The sequence below is a fragment of the Ambystoma mexicanum genome, chromosome 13 (genome assembly GCF_040938575.1).
Source record: "Ambystoma mexicanum isolate Mex_15411 chromosome 13, UKY_AmexF1_1, whole genome shotgun sequence".
NCBI classification, from domain to species: Eukaryota; Metazoa; Chordata; class Amphibia; order Caudata; family Ambystomatidae; genus Ambystoma; species Ambystoma mexicanum.
The window spans coordinates 579,243,097-579,268,424 of record NC_090938.1 but is presented as its reverse complement, the minus strand read 5'-3'; the positions used below and the strand labels follow the sequence as shown (position 1 = coordinate 579,268,424).

The following is a 25,328-nucleotide window of genomic DNA, read 5'->3' as shown; positions in this document are numbered from 1 at the left end:
TCGACCCATGTCAGTAGTTCAGCAAGTCATGGCCATAATGACTTGCATAACATTTGTTCATTCTCAATTGTTTCTTTGTAATATCCAATGATCATCCATGCTCTGCAGATCGCCACTCCTTTTTCTCATCCGCCTGGTGATGGTACTGTTCCCCAAATTTGCATTTGTCCTCTGTTCTTCCATCTGCAAGCTTTTTCTGCAGTTTTTTCTTTGACGTAAGTTTTTTATTCACTTCCCATCTAATGTCAGCTCGTATGGGCTCTTTCTTGTCTTTATATCTTGTATGTAGTCCTTCATCTGGATCTGTCTTTTCAGTTGCCCATTTAAGAGAAGCATCACTTCCCATAAATTTACCTCTAGTTTTGTAAAGTGCTATGTGCGAAAGGCAATGAGCTGTCTGGACATCAATTTCAATTGCTATGAAGATTTTTGACTTCCCCGTACTGTATGGCAGGAGTGCAAATACGAAGCATTCTTCATCTGACGTCCTTCTTACAAATTCTTTCATGTGTTGGTACCATATATTGTTTCCCAAATGTCCTGTGCTGTCTAGATAATGTCACAATCCATGCCCCTGACCCTCTCAGGTATAGCAACCCCCTGGCAGCAGTGGGGCTAAAGCCCTTTACACTGGCACCAAGTGCCTTAAAACTCCATCAGAAACATACATGGAGTCAGTCCTGGTGCCTTTGGCGCCAGGCTCATTATTAGGAATAAAGCAATACCAGTTTTGGACCTTAATCCAACATGGAGGCCTATTACACAGCTCAGTTCTTTAACGGTGTGGCTGGGCCTGGAACTACTTGGCCTGGAACTATTTTACCTGGGCTATTTAAACCACACCCAAACAGCAGAATGCACTTTGCGTTATTCTGCACTCCTGCAGCGTAACGCTCTCTGTGTCCAGCTCCTGCTCATCTTCTTCTCCGGCGGCCCGATCCTGAAGCCCTAGATCTGGATACCATTAACACCTGGAAGAACAAGAGCAGCATTAGCGAGCAGGAATACTTACCTGTGAAGTAACCCGTCTTGAATCCATCCTGCGCTTCACTTACCTCGCCCATCTCCGGAGTTCGCCGCAACCTGCAAAGGTAAAGAAACAAGGACAGCATTAATAACAATTCTTACCTGGGCAAGAAGCGAACCCTGGCAGCACCCTGCGCTTCTCTTACCTCGCCCATCTCTGGGTTCCCTTGTAACCTGCAAGGGGGAAGGAACAAGGTCAGCATTAACAAAGCACTTACCTGGGAAAGCATTGCTTCGATCGCTCACCACTCCGGAACATCACCCCAACCTGTACAAAGAAGGGAAGAGAACACAGGTTAGCAATTCACACCAATAAACAGCGCAGCGCTCCGCATCAATAACTCACCGTGGTCTTCGCCATCAGCGAGGCAACTCTGAGATCGCAACCATCTCTGTGAAAACAAAAAGAGACATTGTTGGGGAACACCGTAGTGGAGCAGGACGCAGAGAAGACAGAGAAAACGGAGGGAAAGAAAGAGACAGAATAAAGACATTCATCTGTGTTTCTAGTTTTACCTGTCTACCCGCCACTGTATCCTCTTTAATGGTCATGAGGAGTCTGTTTGTAGGTTTGTTGTTAAGCCTGATGTAAAATTCCATCCTTTTTCTTAAAACCGTAGCCTTGAGGGAGGAGATACCTAACTCCAGCCTGATCATGGCCATGGGGATACATTGAGGAAGGCTGAGAATTTTTCTTCAGAACTTACCCTCCACAAGTTGTAACCATCCTAGATTCATATTGATAACGGGGTCTAAACCGTATGTGACCATATGAGCCAGACATTGAATATACAATTGGCGTGCTGTCCAAATTGAGAAACCACACTGTTCACGCGTGAATTTATATATTAATGCTGTGAGTTGGGCAGCTTTTGTTTTGCGCTCCTGGATACATGTAAGGTAATTTCCTTTATGGTCAAACTCAACACCTAGGTATTTGTACAGGAGAGTATATTCAATTTCGATCCGACCCACCATCATACGAGGCCTAGCTATTCTACCTGCAGTATATAATAGCAGGGTGGTTTTACTGTGGTTAATGACTAGTTCATTAGTCTCCGCATATCGCCGTAACTGGTTAGGGGATCTTAGAATCCCACTAAAGGTGTGATCCAGGATCACTAAGTCGTCCGCGTAAGCCAGTTTAGGACAGTGGCAAGTGCCTATCTTAGGGGGGAAGTTGTTAATCCCTCGCAGGCATTCAGGTACATCAGACACAAACAAGTTGTAAACGGTGGGAGCCTTCACACACCCCTGCTTTACCCCTCATCAGAGGGATGGGTTTGGTTACGGCAACTTGGTTGTCAAGCCTTACTTGTACAGTATTGTTGGTGTGTAGAAGCTCAAGATAGTATAGCAAAGATTCAGGGCAGCGCAATTTCCTCAGTTTGTTCCATAGGAAGGAACGATTTACCGAGTCAAAGGCTGCCCTGAAATCTACATAAAGTGCATATAACGGAGGGTTATCATGGACCAGAGCCTTACTTATCAGTGCATTCATAACAAACAGATTATGGGAGGTAGAATAACTAGCTCTGAAACCGCTTTAGAATTGGTCTAATATGCCCGCATCTTCAATCCATTTTTGTAGTTCATTGAGAATGAGAGCAGCAAACATCTTCCCAGAACAGTCCAGCATAGATAACAGTAAATAGTTCTCTGGTTCGGTTCTGTTACCTTTTTTGAAAACTGGTATAATGATGGCAGCCTGCCAGGATGTAGGAATACGACCCTCATACAATATTTTATCAAACAGAATTTTAAGAAGACAAGCCCAGAAAGGGGGGTTATTTCTCATCACCACATTGGAGAGGCCATTGGGCCCTGGGGCTCGTGAAGTGTTTAATTCTTCGATTCTGCCTTGTAGTTCCTCAATAGAAACCTCAAAGGGGGGGGGGGGAGTAGGGGTTTAGAAAAAATGGGGGTGTAGGTCCTATTACTAATCCCCACATTCCGCTTTTCCAAATAGGAAAGCCATTTGGCACTACCTATGGGGTTCACCATATAAGAGGTCTTCTTCCCTTTAACCTCCCCTAGTACAGACCATATTTTGCGGGTGTTCTTACTACATAAAGTTCTAACCGTATGCTGCCATCTCTCCAGTTTCCTATGTCTTTTGTGTATTTTTAGCCATATTTGATAGATGGCCTTCAACTTCCTTGTTTTAATGGCTATGACATCTCTGGAGTGTAAACCCTTTCTGACAAATCGAATGTCACCTCTAAGTTTACGCTTCCTGTCTCTGATTGCACGGTCATAGATTGCCTCTTGCGGCACCTTCCCCACCATCAGCCGCACTCTACAGGAACGGTGCAAACCAGAGAAATGACTAATCCATCCCTCAATTGGATCGGGTGACATCTAATTAAACAAATTTGACTGTTCAACCCCACAATCACCAGATGCCCTAGAGGCCTTCATAACATTTTTCACCGACCAGGAGATGCGATTTAATGAGTGGTTAATAGTGGGATCACCCAAGTTGGCCACACCCACCCTAGGGGTGCAAGACCCCAGACTCAATATCAAGGGATCATGATCACTCCATTCACTTTCCCTAACCACCAGATCTTTGACAATAGTTGCAATCTCAGCACTGGTAAAGATGTAATCAAGGGTACTCCCAGACCTCCCATTCTTCCAAGTATGCTTGCCAGGCCTATCATTTCTTGTTCGCCCATTAATTATTTCCAGGTCCTAGCATTCAAAGAAGCCCCTCCAGCACTCCCCCTCACTATCGGTGGATGCCTGTTTCCAGAGGCTGTTATTATATAGGTGCCGGTTATTACTAGTGCCACCCCCACAATTAATCTGGCAATTTAAATCCCCAGCCACAATAACAAAATATTTCTCGTTGGTTAGCTTCCAATTACTCAGTTCATGCAGGGCATCTTGAATGTGATCTTTGTGTTTTGCTCCCGGGGGGGTTATATATATTTATTAGCAGCATTTCTTCCCATACAGCTTTTATCCTAAGGGACAAAACAGCAGCACATATATAGTCGTTTTCCACTGAGATCAGTTCGACATCCCAATAGCTAAGCCCTCATAGGGACGTCCCAGCACTCCTTTCTTGGCCAGGGTGTGGTAAATAGAGTAACCATCTATGGTCGTGGGGTGCAACAGCCAGGTTTCTTGTAGTAAAATAATGGGATAATTGTTAATGAGTGTAAGGGAGCCCTTATCGGTAAGAAAATGTTGGTGGCCATGAGTATTCCAGCTTAACAAAGAATAATCCCATGGTTGTTGCAAGACCATAGGTAGCGAAACGGCCAACCATTTCAGAGTGTTCTGAATGTCTGCCATCTGGACTTTCTTTCCCGATGGTTGGGCAGGTCTGCCACCCTTGTTCTTGGGCGCTCCATAATCAACACTTAGAAGGGAGGAATCTTCCTTCTCTTTACTGGCATCAACCTCTATACCAACCTGCACAAGACATTTCTTATGAGATCGGATCAATTGGGCCGATGCCATAACACAACAATGAATGGCTGTGACATTGGGATTACGCACTCTGAGTGGTTCCACAAAAGAAAAATCTTCTGTGCGTATAATACGTAATTGTGGAATCAGATGTAATTTAGTCAGGACCTCAGATCTTGTCAGCCACTTGTCCCTTTTCTTCTGATTTAAGTTTTTAATAATGCAGATTTTACTTGCGTTGGGATCTTCAATTTCCGTTGCCTCCAGGGTGTCTCGATGCTCCTCTTCCTCAGCCCTCCCGTCTCCACATGGAGTTGAACATTTAGAAGATTCATCAATCATGCTGACCGAGAGCTCGGATTCCGGATCTTCCAGGATCGTACTAGTAGCTTCCTGCGTTATATCTGGAATAATCTAGCTTGTTAGAGTCCCCAACCCCTTCTTTGTGCGCTTCTTTGTTTTCTGGACCCTTTTTTTTGCTTTTTTAAATCGAGCGGCCAGAACATTAGTGGTTGGTAAGTGGGAGGCAATTTCAACTGCCACATTTTTAGTAGCCTCCCATCTTAGTTGCCGGTGCTGTTTTTTAGTCAGAGGTGCTTTCACGCTAGCCTCTTCGGGTTCCTCCAAGTTACCTGTTTCCTGCAGGGCTGCAATTTCACGATCCCCCTTTGGGGCCGACGGTATTCTCGGCACTTCGTTCATGTCATCCATAAGGTTGGGGAGCCCTAGCTGGATTATAGAGTTAGTATGAATCCTCCCACACAGTTTTAATAAGATTTTCAACGCAAATTGAACAGATGCCATGGAAGCTTGCAATTCAGTAATTGCTATATTATTTAAACCATCTGTATCACCATTCCCACCCCTATCGGTATGTTCCAGTTCTTCAGGATCAATATAAAGATTTGGAGAAGCCGATAATCGCCCTGCCGTCGGTACCACGGGTGAAATAGGATAGGGTGGATACCAGTTGAGGTTTGAGGTTTAATTACATGTTTGTTTAGGACTAAGTGGCTCCCTGGACATCCGATGATCATTCTGGACAGCATTCAAAACTTGTGCTCAACCACTATTGGGCTATTCTTTCGTGGCGTAAGAGGCCTATTTAAAGTAGCCATCGGTTTTTGAATTGATGAGCACAAGTCGAGAAGTGAGTTATTGTCAATGTCGTTAAAGTTGGTGGAATCAAAGGCGTCGCTTTTATTGTGTGGGGGAGGGGGTGAAAGATTACCATCTTCAGGTGCTGATTTATCCATAGGAGGAGTCACTTTGGGAATATTTTTCCCAAACATGGCCGGAATAGTGCCTTTGTCTGATGCACCTCCCGCCCCTTTTGGATTGTCATTGTTTGTGGCTTTAGGGGGTAGTTTAGCCGTTTTTCCAGAATTACCTTTGCGCAAGTCATACCGGGATTTCAAAGGCTTCGTTTTAGTCATTTTACTAGATCTGCACCGTAACACGCTGATTCTGTGTAGAATCGGTGAATGATATGTAATAGAAACTAATATGCTGTCTCACCTGTGTGAGTGAAGGCGCCCACTCAATGCGTTTAGTAGTTTCCACTGGTACACAAAATGTCTGGAAGGGATCAAAGAGGAAGGAAAACCTCGGTCCGATGGTCGCGCCACCAGCGCAAAACAGCCGCACAACAGCCAGCGCCCTTTACACCGCCGGGCTTCACGCTGCAAGGGTGGTTGTGTCTGCGTTTTAAAGTTGTGAAGAGTCACGTGATTGATCATGTGACTGCAAGTCAGCTCCGCCTCCTCCAGGAAGCGAGCAGTTCCCAGCAAGAGCCCCTTGACGGCGTGCAATGCTGGAGTATCAGCAGCAGCAGACAACGTTCGTTTTAGGGCTAAAGCAGTTCTTCTCAATGCAATAACTTTTAAGAAAGTGGATCTGTTGTCTGTGTCCTGCCTCATGATACCTTCACAGTGCGTAAACCTAGAAGAAGCTGGGTTAGAAGTTGGCTTGTTCTATTAGATTGGTTAATGGTCTTTAGGTGGGTTGTCAGAGTTAAAGCAAATCAGTGTTGCCACTGACTGTCGAATGGTCCCACTAATACACAACATCCATGGGATGTAGCTCTGCTGTGAATTGTAGTACTTTTGTGACACTAGGTAAAAGGAGGCAGCATAAGACCCCAATGTCACGGATGGTCTATCGTCAGACAGAATGTTCTTATTTTGACATCTATTTGGACTCTGGTGCCCACAGTCTTTCTCACTCACTCCTGTATTTTGACCTGATTTGGATTATGTGCTTCCTTTGTTTTTGGAGTCTGATAAACTGTATAGGCATCTACTTTGTGTATGGTGACACACAGCACATTCAGTGCAGTGTCACAGATAAATCCTTTATATTTCTCATAAGAGTTAAATATCTTTTCTTGTGTGAACTACTGTTGCCAAGAGTATTAAAGTTAAATTGACTTTACTTACCTTTTCTCTTTGTAGGTCCAGTACACCCCATTTTATGTGGAGGGCTGGGGGGTTACTTAGTAGCCCCTTTTCCTACCAACTCATGTAACATTTTTTATGTTACCCTCACTACTTTAAGTGGCAGGTGGCAGCGGTTTAATTTTGCTAGATTTAATGGTCGGTCTTCTTTTTTCACCATTTTCTGTTTGTGAGGTCTTTCTTGGGTTTTACTCTATGCGCCAAGCCAGGTTTGAGCCCTTTGTTCGTTTTGCCTTTAGCAGGCTTCAGTACATATCCAGATGAGGTTCTCTCTGGGCCAACCTATAGGCTCTGCCACATTTGTACAGTCCAACCATTTGCATATGTTCATGTATTACATGAACCCATAAAAAAGAAACTGCAGGATTATAGACAACAGTGTTTAAAACATTTTTTTTACCTATGTGTCAGACTGCAGTAAAATGAGAGAGCAAAATGTATATGTTTATATGGATTTATTTGGAAAAAGGACTCAATTTAAGGTACATAGTGGTAGATGGTCATGGGGCCCAAAGGAGAAACACGTTTACAGACTGTTCTGAAGCTGCAGTCCTTTGACTGCACTAACCAAGAATAAACTGCCAAAACAGCATTCCCTCCACACGCTAACAGGAAATATGCAGTGCCTTGAAAAGCCCAAATCTGATGCAAGTAGGAGCAAATGTATCACTTGGTGTCCTGCCAGTAGATTCAGATACCTAAATACTTAAGGATATTTCATTCTAAAGAGCTTTAAAAGCCGGATAGATCCATTCTTCAGTGAAGGTCTGCAGATTTTCATATCACTGCAGACCTTTTTTTTTTATCTAAAGTCACCCTGGCAGCAAAACATATTAAATGCCTGCTACCCATACTCTCATGCAACCCACATAGTTTGCAAGGCATGGAAGATGGAAATGTGCAGCTATTCCACACAAACCAGAAAATCGGCCAAACATTCAAACACAACGAAACACTGAACAAGCTCTGCAACATCAATTCAGCAAAATTACGAAGAGGAAATTGCATCACATGCACAATGCTCTCACAAGAATGGACATCACAAGACCGTCAACCCGCACAGCAAGGGATATCAAATGTTATGAAGGAATCCAGATTTGACAGTGTAAAGATTTGGCCAGTTACTGGTACCTCATGACAGTTGCATTCTCCCACCCACATGTCTCATGTTTATGGTACTGTCGCCATATATAAGGAAAAACATCATGCACAGACGCTCTCATCCAATGCAAAAAGGAACTTCAACTGCCTCAGAAATGCATGTTAATGCCTGCTATACAGAGCATCGTTCCTATATGTGCAGCTTCACATGTCCAGGTGCTGCCATGATATGTCAAGTAGAGCCTCAAATACCTAATAAATGCATATTTCTCATTATTGTTGGGGTATTTATTGAGCACAAACCCAGCATCAGGCAGCAACAAACCCCTTAACAAGTTCTAGGGTGAAGTACACAGTGAAGGAAGCAGAGATACATGGGAGAGGGAGAGCAAACAGGCCATTGGCAGCAAGGGATCAGCAAGCAACTAGGGGAGAAACCAGGGTGGCGTAGATTGTCCAGTTTCACGTTAGGCGTCTTCTGGTTCTTTCCTTGCTGAACCTGTGGAGTTCAAGTCTGCATACGTTCTATCTACTTGATTGTAGGCCACCAGACATACAGAGCTTGTCAGGCAGTTAACCTGGGCACTGATCTGGAACAATTTGTATGTGGCCAACTCCTTGTTCCCACACTCCTTTTCAATTTTGCAAAACCTGGGGTTTCACCCTACGTAACCAAGGGTAATCCAGACGTGGACCCCTTGCTCACTGTGCCTGAGATAGGTTCAGTTTCACCTTATTGAGGAGGCCCAACAAGGCCAAAACACGTGTCTGGGGTTTGTGAAGGACAGCGACAACTGATTCCAAATTCAAAACAAACACGTTTATTAACTTAAATGTCAGGGTGGAAAAAGGCCTAACTTGCCCTATACTAAGGTGGGATTTCACTACCTAAATAAAACTAAGGAAAGTCTGAGTCAAACAAATCCATCTGTGTCCAAAGCCTATGATTAGCCTTACAACTAATCTATACAATGTGTAAGGATGTCAGCAACCAAGAAAAACAGTGTCCAAGACAAAGTTCTGAGCTTTTTCCAGCTTATAGTTTCCTTTCAGCTCCCCTCCGCAAGTATAAAATACTTCCACACAGAGAAAAGTCTCATGATTCCCTTTCTTGAATTTAAGATGCAATAGTCTTTTCAGGTCTCTGGGTTTCCTTCCCCAAGTCAGGACTCGGGGTTTCCTTCCCCAAGTTCCAAGTGCCACTCTTTTAAAAAGAAACACAAAATGTCCTTGGGGGTCATTACGACCCAGGCGGTAAGTACACCGACTTTACCACCATGGTGTAAACTATGTTTACACCATGGTGGATGGCGGATTTACCGCCCCATTCCAAGGTGAGTGGGGCGGTAAATCCCCATTTCCCATTTACCCTTCCCCATTCTTACCCCATAGGGCATAATGGGAGTGGGGAAGGCGCTAATTACGGCACCGTAAATTACGGTGCCGTAATTGGCACCAAGGCGGTTTACCGCCATGGATTTTAACGGCTGCTAAAAGCAGCCGTTCAAATTGGAATCGGGCGTTAAGGGTTAACGACGGCGTTAACCCTTAACGCCTGGGTTGTAATGAGGCCCCTTGTCTTGGAAATGGACCAAAATGTCGACCTCGAACGGCGACTACATTTCCTTTTACTGACTCCCATTACTGCGCCCAAGCAGAGCAGGGGTTGCGGGATGTCCCCACTCTTACCATTGTGGTAAGCGGGGGACAAGAAAGTTTAAAAAAGCACCCTGCCGCCTCAGCTCCGACCCACCTAAGTGGGAGGAACCAACGCTGCAGGGATAGCGGGGAGACGGCGGCGCACACAGAAGTGTGCTGCCTTAAAAGTATGTGGGGTGGGGTGGGGTTCGGGTAGGGGAATGCAGGCCGGGGACGTGGGTAAAGTGATCTATTTGATCACTGTGCCGCACCGTAATTAGTATTGACATTATTATCGGTGCATTTACGGGCGGCGCAGTGATCACATAGATTCCTTGTCTTCCATAGTTTAGTTAATGTTGCTGTCAAATAAACCGTTCGGGTAATTTTGTAACTTTAACACATGTTGGAAATATTACTGTAAATCAGGCTTCAGTATCCTTTGTTTGCCTGCTCTTTTCAAATCATTATATTTCAGCATTCTTTGATTGGTTTAAAATTATATTCATTTTAGCACTTCAATGTATGATGGTTTGCATGGATTTAAACGTCCTCTCCTCTTTTGGATTTCATCTATTTTAATTCTGTTTAGCAGCAAAGTTGTAATTCAATAGTTCGACCTCTGGCCTAGGGTTCATGTTCTCTAAATGTTCCCCTTTGTTCAGTAAGTGACAAATATAACAGTTTGTTTCACTTTAATTGAATAGTTTGTTGTTCTGAGACTTTCAAAAACATGTTCCTTGCCACACGCGACCAATCTGACAAAGTATTTCCCTTTTGTGACATGATTAACACATATAGTTGTTTGTTTCACTTTAATTGGGCGATTCAATGTTCAGAGACCTTCAAAAACATGTTTCTTGCTACACGCGACCACTCCCACACAAAGTATTTCAGGAAATGCTCAAGTTCACACACACGCACTGTGTTTCTCAAGCACCAGAAACTCACTGGTCCTTTGAATGTTTGAGCTGCAGTGTGGATCACATGGCCTTCTACCTTTAGTGCCGGGGCTCCAGTTCCTGCCCCTCTGACACTCCTGTGGTGGTCCTGCACCACAGGGGAACGAGCATGTTGAATAGAAAGGAATGGGGCAGCCTTCCATCACGGCTCCCCTCACCTTTCCTAGTCTGCTCCAGGGAGTCCCCACTCCCACGCAACGCTATAGGGTCTTCTGCCACCTGCACCGGCCTTCTGGTCCTTCTACTGTCTTTTCTCTCTGCTACTGGGTTAGCTTCCATTTATACACTCGCTGTCCCTTGGCAGGCTGCAGGTGTAGATGATTATTCAGCTCTGCCTGACCACAATTAAAGGGACATGCCTGACCTTCACTGCTCTTAGCAGGCATCTTCCTCGTCCCAGTACTACAGTGGTAAAAGAGCATACTCTTCATTGCTTTTAGTTGCCTCCTCTTCGTCCCAGTACTATCAAGTGTCAATTGTGGAGAAATGTGGGGAGCTGGCTTACAATAGCCCATAAATGTTTGGGAAGGGTTGGGTTGGCTGTCCCTAGGGAAATGTCTCGTCCAATGGTACCCCACTCCCAGTCCCCAAGGACACTCCTCCCAGGTGATCCTCCTTCTCTTCTCCGCCCCCAAGGTCGGGCTCCAATAACGATGGCTTTTCCCTGGCCACCTGCGCAGGATCCAAGGGGTCTAGGAATGCAAATACCTTCCGGTTTCTTGCAGGTTGCTGATAGGGATCCCTAGTGTTTTGGTGCTGGACTGCCCTGGTGGGTGGGACAAATACTGATATGAAAATTAATATTTCTCCTCTGTGAAGGGTGCAGTGAGCTCAAACATGGTTGTAGACTCTCCTGAGTGGAACAAATTCTATAGAACAGGGTATTTGACCCATGTTCATTCTCAGTAAAGGAGCTCCCACACTCCTTTTCAACATCGTGCCCAGTTACCCCCATTTTCATTGGCATTTATTTAGAAGGCAAGCCCCCATACCAACCCCCAACTACTCTTAGAAATAAAAGAAAATACCCTAACCCTGCACCCACCTAAGAATGCAGTGAAGAAATGTGACTAAAAGGGCTGCAATGAGTCTACCGGTACAATGGGGACTTGAGGGTGACACCCTTGTAGATGATGTAGCAGGATTTGAAGGTGATTTGTGCTTGCAGCGGTTGCCAGTGCAGGTCATTGAGGGTTGGGCATCTAATGTTAATTAATGCATGCTATTTTGAGGCATATGTATAATGCATATGGATGGCATGCACCAATTGTCCAGGTACTGCCCCTCCACTGCGGGCCCCACCCACTGCACGCCTACCCACACACCAATGCTCTAGCTCCAGGCTCAGAGGACACACAGTGCTTCAGCATCTGTTGGTCCACGCTTCTGCTTTTTTCTGCCCACTTTTCCTCTTCCCATGCAAACTGCCTCCATAAATTCCTGCTAAAGTAATGATAATTGGGAGAGGAGTTCTCACCCCTCTTTCCCCTGAAGCTATTAGGAATCTACTGAGAGGTTAGGGCAGGGTGATGAAAGGTTGGGAACTGCAGAAATTAAAATGGTGTTGGTATCAACTGTTGACCCAACCTAGTTCAACTGTAATAAAGCACAGTCACTAAATGTTTAGTTCCAACTTTACATGTGTTGGTGCTTCCATAGCACAAACCTGTCTAGAAAGTTGTGGAGAACTGCACAAGAAGGGAGGACCAGTTTGAGATTCAGCACAAGGTTGTGCTTAGGGGTCTCAGGGGTATAGTGCACGTAATGGGGGATGGAGTTTGTTGCAAGTTCCAGCGGCTAAAGAGCTGGAGGGTTCCATAACGGCAGAGCCGGTTGATGTGTTCCTTGAAGAGTTGTATTTGATTTCCTTTCTGTACTTTGAGGAGGCTTGTTTGCTGTCATTTTCTTTTTTTTTTTTAATTTCCTGACTTCGAGTTTGGTAAAGGCATGGCTTCTCATGGTAGGGCTCACCTCTCGCTGGTTAGGGTCAGGTAAAACAGTGTATTGAACTTTCCAGCATTATGCGTTTAGTACTGCTTCATGGCACCACTTAACTCTTGTTTTTTCTGTATTTGTTACAGTCTTTTGTTGAGATTTACAGATGATACCTTTGATAAACAAATTGGGGCAACCATAGGTAAGTTCTTGTATTTTCTCTGTAAATAATCATGCACCTATAGATCTTGATTTTATATATATGCAGTAACTGATTGCCTCACTTTTTGTATGCTTGAAGTTCCATGTGCCCTGCATCATTTAGTCCTGTTGCTTTTAGCCTTGCACCCATCCCACATCCTAATGCAAAAACAAATCATTGGTCTTTGAGTATCTGCAAATAGTTTGTGCTTTATCATCACTGTTCTTGGCGACTAATTGTCCCTCTGAGACCACAGAAAAGCCCACACTTGTTGTTTTGTAGAAGCTCCACAATTGCATATGTCTCTGACATGTCATTGATTTTAAGCTTGGTACAGGCCGCTGGACGCTCTGTATTAGCCAAGCAGCTCCTTGAGGTTGCACCCATATGATGAGGCTTCTTTTATGCCAATACACAGGGAAAATGAACCGTAGGCAGGTGTGAAGCCCACAATAATGGCAGCCTGCAGACCATACGCTGTGGCAGGTCTGTAGTCATTACTGACACTGTGGAAATGAGGGCAACCTTTGTACATAAAAGTGACGATGGAAGGACGAAGGAAAATGGAGGAGGCACCCCAATAAAATGTGCGATGTCCTCCTTCTCCCTCCCCCGCCCCCCTTGGATAAGGGGGAGGGAGCCCGCCAAAGCGCCGCAAGTCAGACAAAAGCCAGCGAAGGGTAAACAAAGGAAAGGGGTGGGGGATGCCCCATATAACGGGCAGCCGCCCTGCTGCAGGCAGTTTCCAGCGCCTGCCAAAGGACGCCCGCCGGAGACAAAGGAAGGATTTCGTTTTCCACCTACCCACCCGACAAGAGGAACAGAGGTTGGGCAAGGCCTGGTCGTCGACGTCACAGGACGGCGAGGCAATGTGGCAGTGTTTGGGCGACCAAGCACAAGAGACAGACTCCGAATGAGCCAGGAGAAAGCCGGAAGGGTCTTCGCTCTTTTCGGACCAGCGCCTTTTGGGAGCCTAAGCGGCAGGGGCGTCTGGTGGTAACAACAAGGGCTCAGCTTCCCCCAAAGAAACGGCGCTCTCCCCACCCAAGAACACCTGCAAGGGCAGGCGAGGCACAGATGCAAAGGGTTGGGAGAGTTGTGCCTACGGAGGACTTTGTGGAAAGAAAGGGGGAAGCAGGTTGTTGGACACGGAGCAGTCGCCGCATCTTCAGAACTATTTACAGTAATGTGTACAGTGTTTTTTATGATGTTGTGAAAATAAATCTGCTGCCTTTTTATGCCGAAAAGAAGACAAGTCACATTACTTGGGGGGGGGGGGGGGGAAGAATGGGCATGTACAATGTTATCAGTGCAAAATGGACAGATGCACGGGTTATTACATCCTGGCCGCAAGTGTGCATAAGCAGAACTGCAAAGTGCGGAGGGTTGGAAATTGGTGGGAGCTGGGAACTACTTAGCTCCTGGTTATGGCTTAGAGTAGTATGGTTGGCTTGACATCAACATATACCAGGAGTCCGCAGTGTAGTGTTTTGCGCCATAGGTAGACACCCTGGGAAGCATGACCCGACAAGCCACGCCCCCACAAACTCAAAAGGGCTACTAGAATCCCACAGAGTGAAGCCAGCAGTGTCGGGGGCACACTGCAGTGTTTGCCGTTGCAGGTGTTCAGAGACCGATGGATTTCTTATCTCGCAAAGATTACGTCCAGTCTGTTGGAGACTTTAACTTGGGTCCGATTTCACTTTCTTACTGCCGCAGCCTGGCTGTTGGGTTATTGCAACCTCCGTTCCTGCTTCTGACTTTGCAGCGCACTATGGATTGTGGCACTGAAGCTCTACAGTACCCTCAAGGTACGAAAGAACTGGTTGTAAGTGGCAGCCCCGATTGCCCTGACTTTTTCTCCTGTGATGTGCCATTCTCTTGACACTTTGACATCTGTGCCCGAGCCACACCTCTATTGAGACGTCAGAAAAGCTCAAGACTCCCAATCCCCCCCTATGTGAGGGTGGAGCAGGGTGCCTTGGCACTGTATTAAAATGCAACTCCCGAGGCTCATTATGTTTGTTGACATCTGATGCTGGCGTTTGACACTGGCATTTGCTTACTGTGTAGGGGCCGAGGACTGGGTGGACTGGGCGGAAGAAAGAACTGGCGTAGGCGGTTATCTCTGGGCTCAGAGCTCAGTCAGTTACATGATCATAAAGCAGACGTATTTATCCTGTGCAAAGCTGCAATTTTTATTTTTTGACTCCTGTCCAGCTGTGTTTTTCGCAAAAATAAACATAAATGGAGCCATTGCTGAGCCCAACTGCTGTGTTGTGGTGCAAATTCTTACCCCTGTGAGGCCCTTGACATCTGTGCCATGCCTGTAAATTCTCCAACAGCGTCTGCCCCACTTTCTCAATGAAGAATTTTGTTTATCAAAAGGAAAAATCTACCAGCAGACGCACTGCCTCGCACGTGTGACACAGAAGCTAAATTACTGAACTCTATATCGTCTTCGGGACAGGATTTTTCTTTAATCAATGAAACTGAGAGGCTACCAGGGGGCGCAGAGGTAATGGCAGCCTAGGCGCCGAGCTCCCGCCGAGTCCGGGCCTTTCTAGGGGATTGAGCCCTCCCCAGGCACCCCAGGCAGAATCGCAGGGCAGCTTGACATCGGTGCCCCCCCCCCCCCCCGAGGCACCCCTGCTCGAAAGAGCGAAGTCCGAGGCCCCCGGGAATCTGGAGAACGAGCCGCGACGGAGCAGCGGCCGCGAGGGAAAGCTTGCCTGAGCGACCAGGAAACTGGGACGGCCCGCTGAGGCGGAGAGCCCCCGCTGGGGAGCCTGGCCTCCCTGTTGGGCAGCGGATCCTGGGAAAGGAGCGGCTTGCCGAGGCAGGCTGGTCCAGCGAGTGGATACGGCCCGCAAAGGGCCCCAGGAAGCAGAAGCGGCCTGCAACGAGAGGGGGACTCGCCAGCCGGGCCCACCCCCACCAGACTTCGGCGGACAGCCAGAGGAAGCGGCCCGCTGAGGTGAGGCGCTCATCCATTGGGCCTGGCCCCCCCACCAGCAGCAGCCCTCCCTGACAACCTCGCCCCGAACGAGGATCTGGGCCCCCATTGCCTCCCCCTCACCCTCAGGGACGGAGCACTCCCCCCCCAGCGGGGCCGTCCTGGTGGGAGGCGCGGGCGGATGGCCTCGAACTCGGCCCCCGGGGCCTAGAGACTGTGGCATCGGACTCCGACCTACCCTGGAGCCACACACAGGGAGGGGGAGGCACACCTGGGAGCAACGACCCCCGCGGATGAGCATGCAGCAACCGCTGGCCTGCCGCGGCCACAGCTTACCTACCCGCCTCCACAGTGGACAGCCCCCCCAGCAGTATAGGCCCATTCAGGCCCCGAACAGTGCTCTCGAGCCTTGAGTGACAACACCGAGGAGGCAGGACTGCGCCTCCTCCCCCCCCCCCGCTGAAGAACCCCGCGATCCAGGGGGCCTTGATAAAGGGACGACTTCTGCCCGCCTCCGCCCAAACAGGTCGTGGCCCCCGGGGCGAACCCTGGGGCGTGTGCCCGCCTGCTGCCCCCCCCCCCCCTGGGGGAGGACAGTGAAACCGGACGGAGGTGTGAGAGCGGCACCGACGGCCTCCCCGCCCCACAAAGCTACACCGAGGAGAGGCCCAGGTGTGAGGCCCCCGCCTGGTACGGGAGGGGCGTGTTCCCACCTGGAGGACACCCCAGGGAAACCCCCCGAAGCCCTTGGCCAGCGGCGAACCCCGCGGAGGGGACTGTGTAGGAGTGCATGAACTGGCTGGAGACCCTACAAGCATTCCGGTACAGGGAGACGCCGAGACCCAGTAGCAGCTTCTCTGGTTCCGGTGGCATGGCTCACCCGGGGACCACGACGGAATCCACGATAGCGATGGAAAGGGGCTTTGCCTCCATTCTACAGGAAATTAGGGAAATGCGCTCAGACATTGCCCAGAAGTTTGAAAAGATGGACCAGAGAGTGGACAAAGTGGAGGATAGGCTCCTACAAGTGGAAACCAACCAGTCCTCATTAACAGCCCAGGAAGTCCAAATAGACCTGAGGCTCGCGGCCCTGGATAAAAGAGACGAGGAGAGAGCCAGGCAGATGGACGATTATGAAAATAGGGAGAAGAGGAACAATCTAAGATTTTTTGGGATTCCAGAGACGGAGGGAGAGAGAGAAAGAGACTTGACCCGAGTTGTGAGAGACATTATTACCCTTCTATTTGCGGAGGAGATGACCACAGAACCAACATTCGACCGGGTGCATAGAGCAGGAGGTAAGGTGGGGAGCCCCCGGTCTGTCCTTGCCCGGTTTCACTACTACACGGAAAAGGCCAAGGTCCTGGATGAAGCGAGGAAGGCGGGGGTGATAACCTACAAGAACGCTCAGATCACCATTTTCCAAGACCTCTCCGCTTACACCCTGGCAAAGCACAGAATGTGCCGCCCCCTAACGCAGCAACTCAAGGAGAAGGGGGTGCGCTACAGGTATCCTTTCTCCCCGACTTTCGAATATATGGGCCAACGGACAATGCTGGTTACCGAAGAGGATATAAGAGGGGCAATACGGGATTATGTGGTGGATCCCATCCCCCGAAGGGGCCCAATCGGCCCAGAAGCAATGGACAGGGGGGGGCCCAAGTAAGTCGGGCGCCAGGAGAAGGAGAACCGCCCCACGGAAATACAAAAAACTGAATACACCACCGCCGGCACATCCCGGGAATCCCGACTAGCTGCGGGGCAGGACTGGAGATTTATGATGTCCCAGCGAGGAGAGTCTCCCGCTGAACAGCAAGTATAGTGTGGGCACCTGACGGGACGAAGCTGGGGGGGTAAGGGGGGCTCAAGGAGATGAGCATTGTACTGCGTGCCTGGCCAAGGGGGGCAGGCTGGTGGTCCGGCCAAATGCCAGCAATGGCGGAACTAACTGGCTGGACGCCAGGTAGGGGTGAGGGGGGTAGTTCCAAGTTGGTAGGGGTTGGGTCTTTAGGGAGAGGGGAGGGGGGGGCGTTGGGGGTCAGTTTTAGGGCCCCCCCAGGAGGGCATAAGGGGGTATCCAAGTAATCAAGATGTGAGACTAAAGAAGCGAGATGGGAGATTCGACAGGATGTGGGTGACCGAACGGGACAGTTGCACAGACTATGGCTGATGGTCTGCCGGCCCTAGGGGTGGGTACCCTGAATGTGCGAGGTCTGAATGCACACACAAAGAAATCCCTAGTAAGTAGAGAGTTCAGAAGGGCCAAACTAGACCTGCTTTTCCTACAGGAGACACACTGGGCTCGGCGGAAGGAACCCAAGATGAGGGGAGAAGGAATAGGCGAGATGCTCTGTGCATCGCACAGATCTAAGAAGAGGGGAGTGGCTATCTTACTAGTGAGGGGCGTAGGCTTTGAGCAGGAGGCACATTGAGGGACCCCGAAGGCCGGTACTTGCTGGTGAGGGGTTCACTACAAGGCGCCCCCTCAACTCTTGCAGTCGTATGTGGCCCCAACGAGGGTCAAGCTCAGTTCTGGGAGGAAGTAAGGGACAGGCTTAAACTCTTTGTGCGAGGCAAGGTAGTGGTGGGGGGAGACTTTGATATGGTTCTAGACCCGTCCTCTGATAGAAAGCGCATGGGCCCTCCAATCATTAGGCCTGAGGACGAGGCCATGGCGCGCAACTTCCAGAGGGTTAACGCAGAGCTGGGCCTGGTAGACACAATCCTGTCCCCTAGGCCTGATGCCCCCTGTACACGTATTACTCGGCCATACACACCTCATTCTCTAGAATCGATTATATCCTGGTGGACGAGACACTTCGTCCATACACCTCGGGCTATAGAATTGACTCGGTCCCCTAGACGGACCACGATATGGCCCAGAGTACTATTGCAGAGGGTTGGCAAACGGAGCGCAGAGGACGTTGGAAATGTAATGATGCCCTACTGAAAGACGAGGTCATCTCGCAGGAAGTGCTAGATGCCATAACAGAGTTCTTTGAGCTGAATGATAATGGGGAGGTGGGCATACACACACTGTGGGACGCCTTCAAGGCGACCCTGCGAGGGGTTCTCATCAAAATGGGGGCCCAGAAGAAAAGGGAGAGGGAGGCCCGGGAGAAGACCCTAAGGGAAAAGATAGCCCAACTCCAACCATGTGGCGCTCCGGATCGGCCGCTCGAGTGCGACCGGGTCACCGCGCTGGAGGACTATAGACTCCAACTGAGGGACCTCCTCCTGCACAAAAGGGAGAGAAACCTCCAGATGGTGAAACAAAAATATCACGACAAGGGGGATAAGGCAGACAGCATCCTAGCCTGGAAGTTGAGGGAGGTCCAACGTAGCAGAATGGTGAAGGCGGTGAAAGACGCTCAGGGGACAATAGGTTACGACTCTCCCCATATAGGGGAGGCCTACCGCCATTATTATGAAAATTTGTACACTTCAGAATATGATCAGGGAGACACTGTAATAGAGGACTTCCTGGGTTCCATTCAAGTTCCAGCCCTTACGAGAGAGATGTCGGAGGGGTTGGAGGGCCCGGTCACCGAGGAGGAGATAGACAAGGTAATTAGCGGGATGAAGGTGGGGACCTCCCCGGGGGAGGACGGTTTTACGGTGTACTTCTACAAGAGGTTCTGCTCCACCCTGGCCCCGCATCTAGCGAGGGTTTTCAATTCTATGCTGGAGGGGGGCATTCTCCCCGATTCCATGATGGGGCCATTATAGCAGTGCTGCCCAAGGAGGGTAAGGACCCCGCGGAGTGCTCCTCCTACCGCCCGATATCGTTAACTTAATACGGATGTGAAAATCTTGGCCAAGGTGGTGGGGGGGCGGTTGGAGGGGATAAAGCCGAGGCTGGTCCACAGGGACCAAGTAGGCTTTATAAGAGGGGGGCAGGGATCGGATAATATCCGCAAAACAATAGACCTGTTCCACTATGTGCAGGAATCGGAATTGGATGCATGTGTCCTCTCCCTAGACTCCGAAAAAGCTTTCGACAGGGTCGAGTGGAGATGCATGGAACTCCTTCTCTAAAAAATGGGCTTCGGGTCGCACATTAGGAGCTGGGTATCCGCACTCTATAGGGCCCCCACGGCAAGGGTCCAAGTGAACTGGGTGTTGTCCCGGTCCTTCCCTCTCTCCCCTTTGATATACGTCCTCACGATGGAACCACTAGCCATAGCGATCAGGGCACATCCGGGTATCAGGGGGGATCAGCAGAGGCGAAATAGAATTCAAACTATCCCTATTCGCAGATGATATTTTGGCCTATATGTTGAGTCCAGCCACCTCGCTACCCCCTTCTTATCCCTGGTGGCCACGTTCGGCTGCTTCTCCGGGCTAAAAATCAACACAACAAAATCAGTCCTGCTCCCAATGAAAGAACGAGACCCTGAGTTGTACCCGTTGGATAGGCTTGAAGGGATTGCAGTGGGAAAGGCCTCCATACGATACCTGGGAGTCCTGCTAACCAGGGACCTGTCCAAACTAGCTCCCTCCAACTATGACCCGATAATGGCAGGAATCACATCAGACCTGCAGAGATGGGGCAAGCTGATCCTGTCGTGGTATGGCCGGATGACAGCGGTCACGATGAATGTCTTACCAAGGCTTCTGTACCTGTTCACAGCGCTTGCCACCATTGTCCGTGAGCAGACCTATAGCATGCAGTCCGAGAATTCATATGGCAGGGGAAGACCCCGAGGACAGGGAGGGCGACTCTGACACTGCCAAGGGAGGAGAGTGGGTGCGGGCTTCCTGATTTCCACCTTTACTTCCGAGCTGCTCAGCTGAGGGACCTTTTAGAACACACGAAAGAAGCGATGAGGACGTACTGGTCATACCTAGAGGACATGGACGCCCACCCCCTTGTGGTAGGTGTCCTTCTGGGCGACACCTACCACAACAAGGTTATTTGAATTATTGTCTCATTTGTATGATATGTAGCTCTATGTAATTCATATCCCATAGATTACAACATTTATATACGTTTATTATGAACCTCCTATTTCGAAGGGATTGTGTCCTCCGACGTATTCCTTATCTTAGATAGAAATCCTTCAGCTTTGCTGGCCTCGGAAAATTTTTTCGCCAGAGGGCGCTGCGCGTCGATGATCGCCGAGTCGATGACCCTCGACGGCCTCCGTGCCGACGTCGACGTCATCCTGCCTATAAAGGCCGCGCGCAGCGTCCGTTGCTCAGTTCCGTTTTTCCGCGCTTCGTTGTGCCTCGGAACACCGTTGCTCAGTTCTCGTCAAAGATAACGTATATAATAACTACTATTTACCTCGATATCGATGGCATCCTCCTCCGACCCGACGACCCCTCGGTCCGGTTTCAAAAAGTGCCGAGACTGCGGGAAGAAAATGTCGTTGACGGACCCTCACAGGGTCTGTTTGTGGTGTCTGGGAATCACGCACCAGAGTTCGGAGTGTGAGGAATGCCTTTCCATGACGGCGAAAGCCTTGAAGGAGCGTAGGGGGAAGCTCGAGAGAGGTAGGTCAACTTTAACTTCCTCGAAAGCTTCTTCGGTAGAGTCGAGACGTTCGTCTCCTCACCATAAAAAACACTCTCGATCTAGATCACGAAGTGGCTCCCACCACTCGTCGACATCGAGACACTCGAAGAAGAGACGTAGGAGATCCCCTTCGTCATCTTCGTCGAGTTCTCCTGAGAGAGTTCATTGCCCCACAAAACGCAGCTCGCAAGCTGAGTGGGAGGAATTCAGGAAAAAGATGCTAAGCGTCTTCGAGAAAGCGGCCTCGTCCCCCTCGAAGACAGCTGAGGGTGATACCCCGGGTAAAAAACCCAAAAAATCTAAACGCCGCGAGTCGCAGTACCCGGCGGAAAAGTCAACCCGAAAGCGCCTCGAGCCATCGGGAGATAAAGCATCATCGACGCCATCGTCGAAAACTCCTTCGAAACAGAGGTCGGCGCCATCGACGCCGTTGTCGAAGGATTCATCGGCGCATCAGTCGATCGAGTCGACGCCGACGTCGACGCCGATATCGACGCCGGTGAAGGAAAGAACCACGGCTACTCCACAGCCAACGGTTAGACAAAAGACCTCCGACTCGACGCCGAGAACGTCGACGTCGTTCTCGAGCAAGACTCCGATCCTTTCGAGTTCTTCGAGGCCTAGTACACATTTCTCGACGCTTTTCACGGCGCCTTCGAGTACTTTCACGTCGGTGTCGACGACATCGACGTTTTCAAGGCCTGTGATGATGGCTCCTTCTGCATTGGAAATGGGGTTTATACCATTCCAAAAACCAATGTATCCCCCTTTAACCTCGATTTTTGAGGAAAGGGAGGATTCAGACCAAGATATTGATTTACAGAGGACCACATCACCAGAGCCAGAGACTTTCGCCTCTGAGGAAGGAAGATTAAAAAATCTTCAGGATGCACTTCAGGAAGCTAGTGGCTTGGACACTTCTCCTGAAGCAGAATTTATCAAACCAGACCCAGGAGAACATGCGGAGACTCCATATAGAGCTCTGATGTCTAGAATCATAGAATTTATGGGTTGGTCTGCACCTTCTCCTGCCTTTCAGCAGGATGACCTCACTGACATACTGGACAAGGGCCCACAGGAGGATCCTGTGGTTCCATTTCACTCTGCTCTACAGAGAAGGATTTTGACAAACTGGGAAACGCCAGAAATTATCCCGGCAGTAAATAAAAAACTGTCAACAAAATACAGGGTGGCTAGTTCTGACCCTGAATATTTGTCAAAACACCCTACTCCTGAGAGCTTGGTTGTACAGGCTGCAACCTCATCAGGCAGCACATCTGCATACCCCACTGCTCCGCAGGATAGGGATGACAAAAAATATGATGCCATGGCTAAGAAGGTTTTTTCTGCCTGTAGCATGGCGTTAAAGTCTATTAACGCGACCTGTACGCTCGCTAGGTTCAGCCACACCCTTTGGGAGTGCGCTTCATCAGCGGCTGACTGCCTCCAAGAAGGAGAGGAAAGGGACGCATTTTTAAACATCATCAGGGATGGTAAAGATGCGATGTGCGAGACCCTACAAACTGGCCTAGATTCTGCTGACAGTATCAGCAGGGCCATGGCGGCAAGTACCACAATCCGCAGGCATGCGTGGTTGAGGAAGTCTGGTTTTGCCTCTGACGTGCAGACCAGGCTTTTGAATATGCCCTTTGACGGTTCTACCCTCTTTGGAAAGAAGGCGGATGACAGTTTGGAGAAACTGCAAACGTCCAAGGCAGCAGCCAAGTCATTGGGAGCTGCTATCCGTCAGAATACCTTTCGTCCTTCGGGATCATCGTGGAGAGGACGGTCCTTTCGTTACTATTCCTCATATGGAAGGGGCAGGGGACGACCGGCTCAAAGAGGCCAAGGAAGATTTACCCGTGGTGGACGGGGTAGGGGAAAGAAAGCCGCACCCGCAGGAGCAGGAGCCACTTTACCTTCGGCAACTGCATCAGCCGCTTCAAAACCACTCTGAGGTCTCCCCTCACAGAACACCAGTAGGGGGCAGGTTAACTCACCATCTGACGGAATGGCAGGCTATTACGTCAGATGCTTGGGCTCTGGAGACAGTAGCCCAAGGTTATTGCCTGCCCTTCCTACATATCCCTCAGAGTCATCCACCGGGGAACAACCCTTTGAAGCTTCCAGATCCGCTCCTCTTGCAGGAGGTTTTAGACCTGCTAGAGAAAGGTGCCATAGAACTGGTACCTGTAGCGGAAAGGAACAAGGGTTGGTACTCCCCCTACTTCATAATACCGAAGAAGGACGGAGGACTGAGACCCATCTTAGACTTACGGGAATTGAACAAATTCCTCCGAAAGGACAAGTTCAAGATGGTGACTCTCTCTCAGATCCTTCAGGCCCTCCAGCTTCAGGACTGGTTGGTATCTCTAGACCTCCAGGACGCTTATTTCCATGTGCCGATCCATCCCAGGCACAGGAGATACCTGAGGTTCGCAATTGGCAGCTCTCATTATCAATTTCGAGTTCTGCCATTTGGGCTAACCTCCGCCCCGAGGGTCTTTACCAAGCTAATGTCGGTTGTGGCTGCAAGTCTAAGGAGGGAAGGGATTCATGTCTACCCTTACCTAGACGATTGGTTGATCAGAACTGTATCTTCGGAACAGGCTCAGAGACAACTAGATTATGTTTGCCACTTCCTTCACAAGCTGGGCTTCTCCCTCAATTTAAAGAAGTCACAGATGATACCATCACAGAGACTCCAATTCATTGGAGCAGTCCTGGACACTTCCCTGGGAAAAGCCTTGCCACCAGAGGTGAGGGCTCGAGATATTCTGCAGATGGTCATCAGATTTCAGAATGCCCAATATCTCCCAGCCTACGACTTTCTGAGGTTGCTAGGCCTCATGGCATCCTGCATATTCCTCGTGCCGGAGGCTCGCCTGAGAATGAGATCCCTCCAGTGGGCACTGAGAACTCAGTGGTCACAGTTCTCAGGAAGGATGACAGATCTCCTTCGGATCCCGGTCAAAGTAGCCCGAGACCTTCAGTGGTGGGCCTGTCGGGAGAACATCCTGAAAGGAGAAATGTTTTGGCAACCATGGCCGGAGATAACAGTAGTCACGGATGCCTCACTCACGGGGTGGGGAGCTCACGCCAACGACTTGACCATCAGCGGTCGTTGGTCTCCATCGGAGTCCAGACTACATATCAACCTGTTGGAGCTGAGAGCCATCAGACTAGCGCTGAAGGCTTTTCTGCCGTCTGTACGGGGAAGAAACGTCCTAATAATGACGGACAATACAGTGGCCATGCACTACCTCAACAAAAGAGGAGGCGTAGGCTCACTACCACTGTGCAGAGAGGCGATGCAGCTCTGGTTTTGGGCAATTCAGGAAGGAATCTCTCTATCGGCAATTCACCTAGCCGGAGAGAAGAACTTGACAGCGGACGCTCTGAGCAGGCAGAGCACAGTCTCTCACGAGTGGGAGATAGCTCAGGAAGTCCTTCAAGAGATCTTCGCCCTTTGGGGAACCCCTCAAGTGGATCTGTTCGCCACCAGTATCAACAGGAAGTGCGACAGATTTTGCTCAAGGGAATTTCCCCCGAGAGGAGCTCTAGGAGATGCGTTCGTAGTGGACTGGGAGTTCCCACTTCTGTACGCGTTCCCTCCGGTCCCTGTCATTCCTCAAATGATCAGGAGGTTGAGAAGGTTTCGGAAGACCATGATCCTAATTGCCCCGGATTGGGCCAGGAGAACGTGGTACCCGGACCTTCTAGACATGTCCATCTGCCCTCCAATTCGACTGCCATACAGAGAGGATCTTCTCTCGCAGAAGGAAGGTCAGGTTCTCCATCCAGCCATCAAGACCCTCAACCTTCACGCTTGGTGTCTGAAAGGTTGAGGTACAAGGATTGGGACCTTCCGGATGATGTTATGGAGGTGTTGCTTTCGGCCAGAAGGCCGGCAACTAAAACTCTATACCGCTGCCGTTGGAACAAATTTTGCAGCTGGTGCAGAGAAAAGAATATTGAACCCTTTTCTTGTGGTACACCTATGGTGTTGTCATTCTTACTTTACCTGGCTAATTCAGGCCTACAGGTTGGCACAATTAAGGGCTATCTCGCAGCGCTATCAATCTTTAAGCGCACTGCAGAGGAGCCT

The 25,328-nt window shown here is 49.2% G+C and overlaps 1 protein-coding gene across 1 annotated transcript in view; it reads left to right on the top strand.

Annotated features, from left to right (window-relative positions):
• The window catches only part of LOC138521507 (ras-related protein Rab-18-like), a 609,882-nt gene that overhangs the window by 148,491 nt on the left and 436,063 nt on the right, over positions 1-25,328 (top strand). Inside the window, exon 2 of the mRNA XM_069634405.1 lies at positions 12,688-12,743. Coding sequence (XP_069490506.1) covers positions 12,688-12,743 — 56 coding nt within the window. The remainder of the gene's footprint in view (positions 1-12,687; positions 12,744-25,328) is intronic.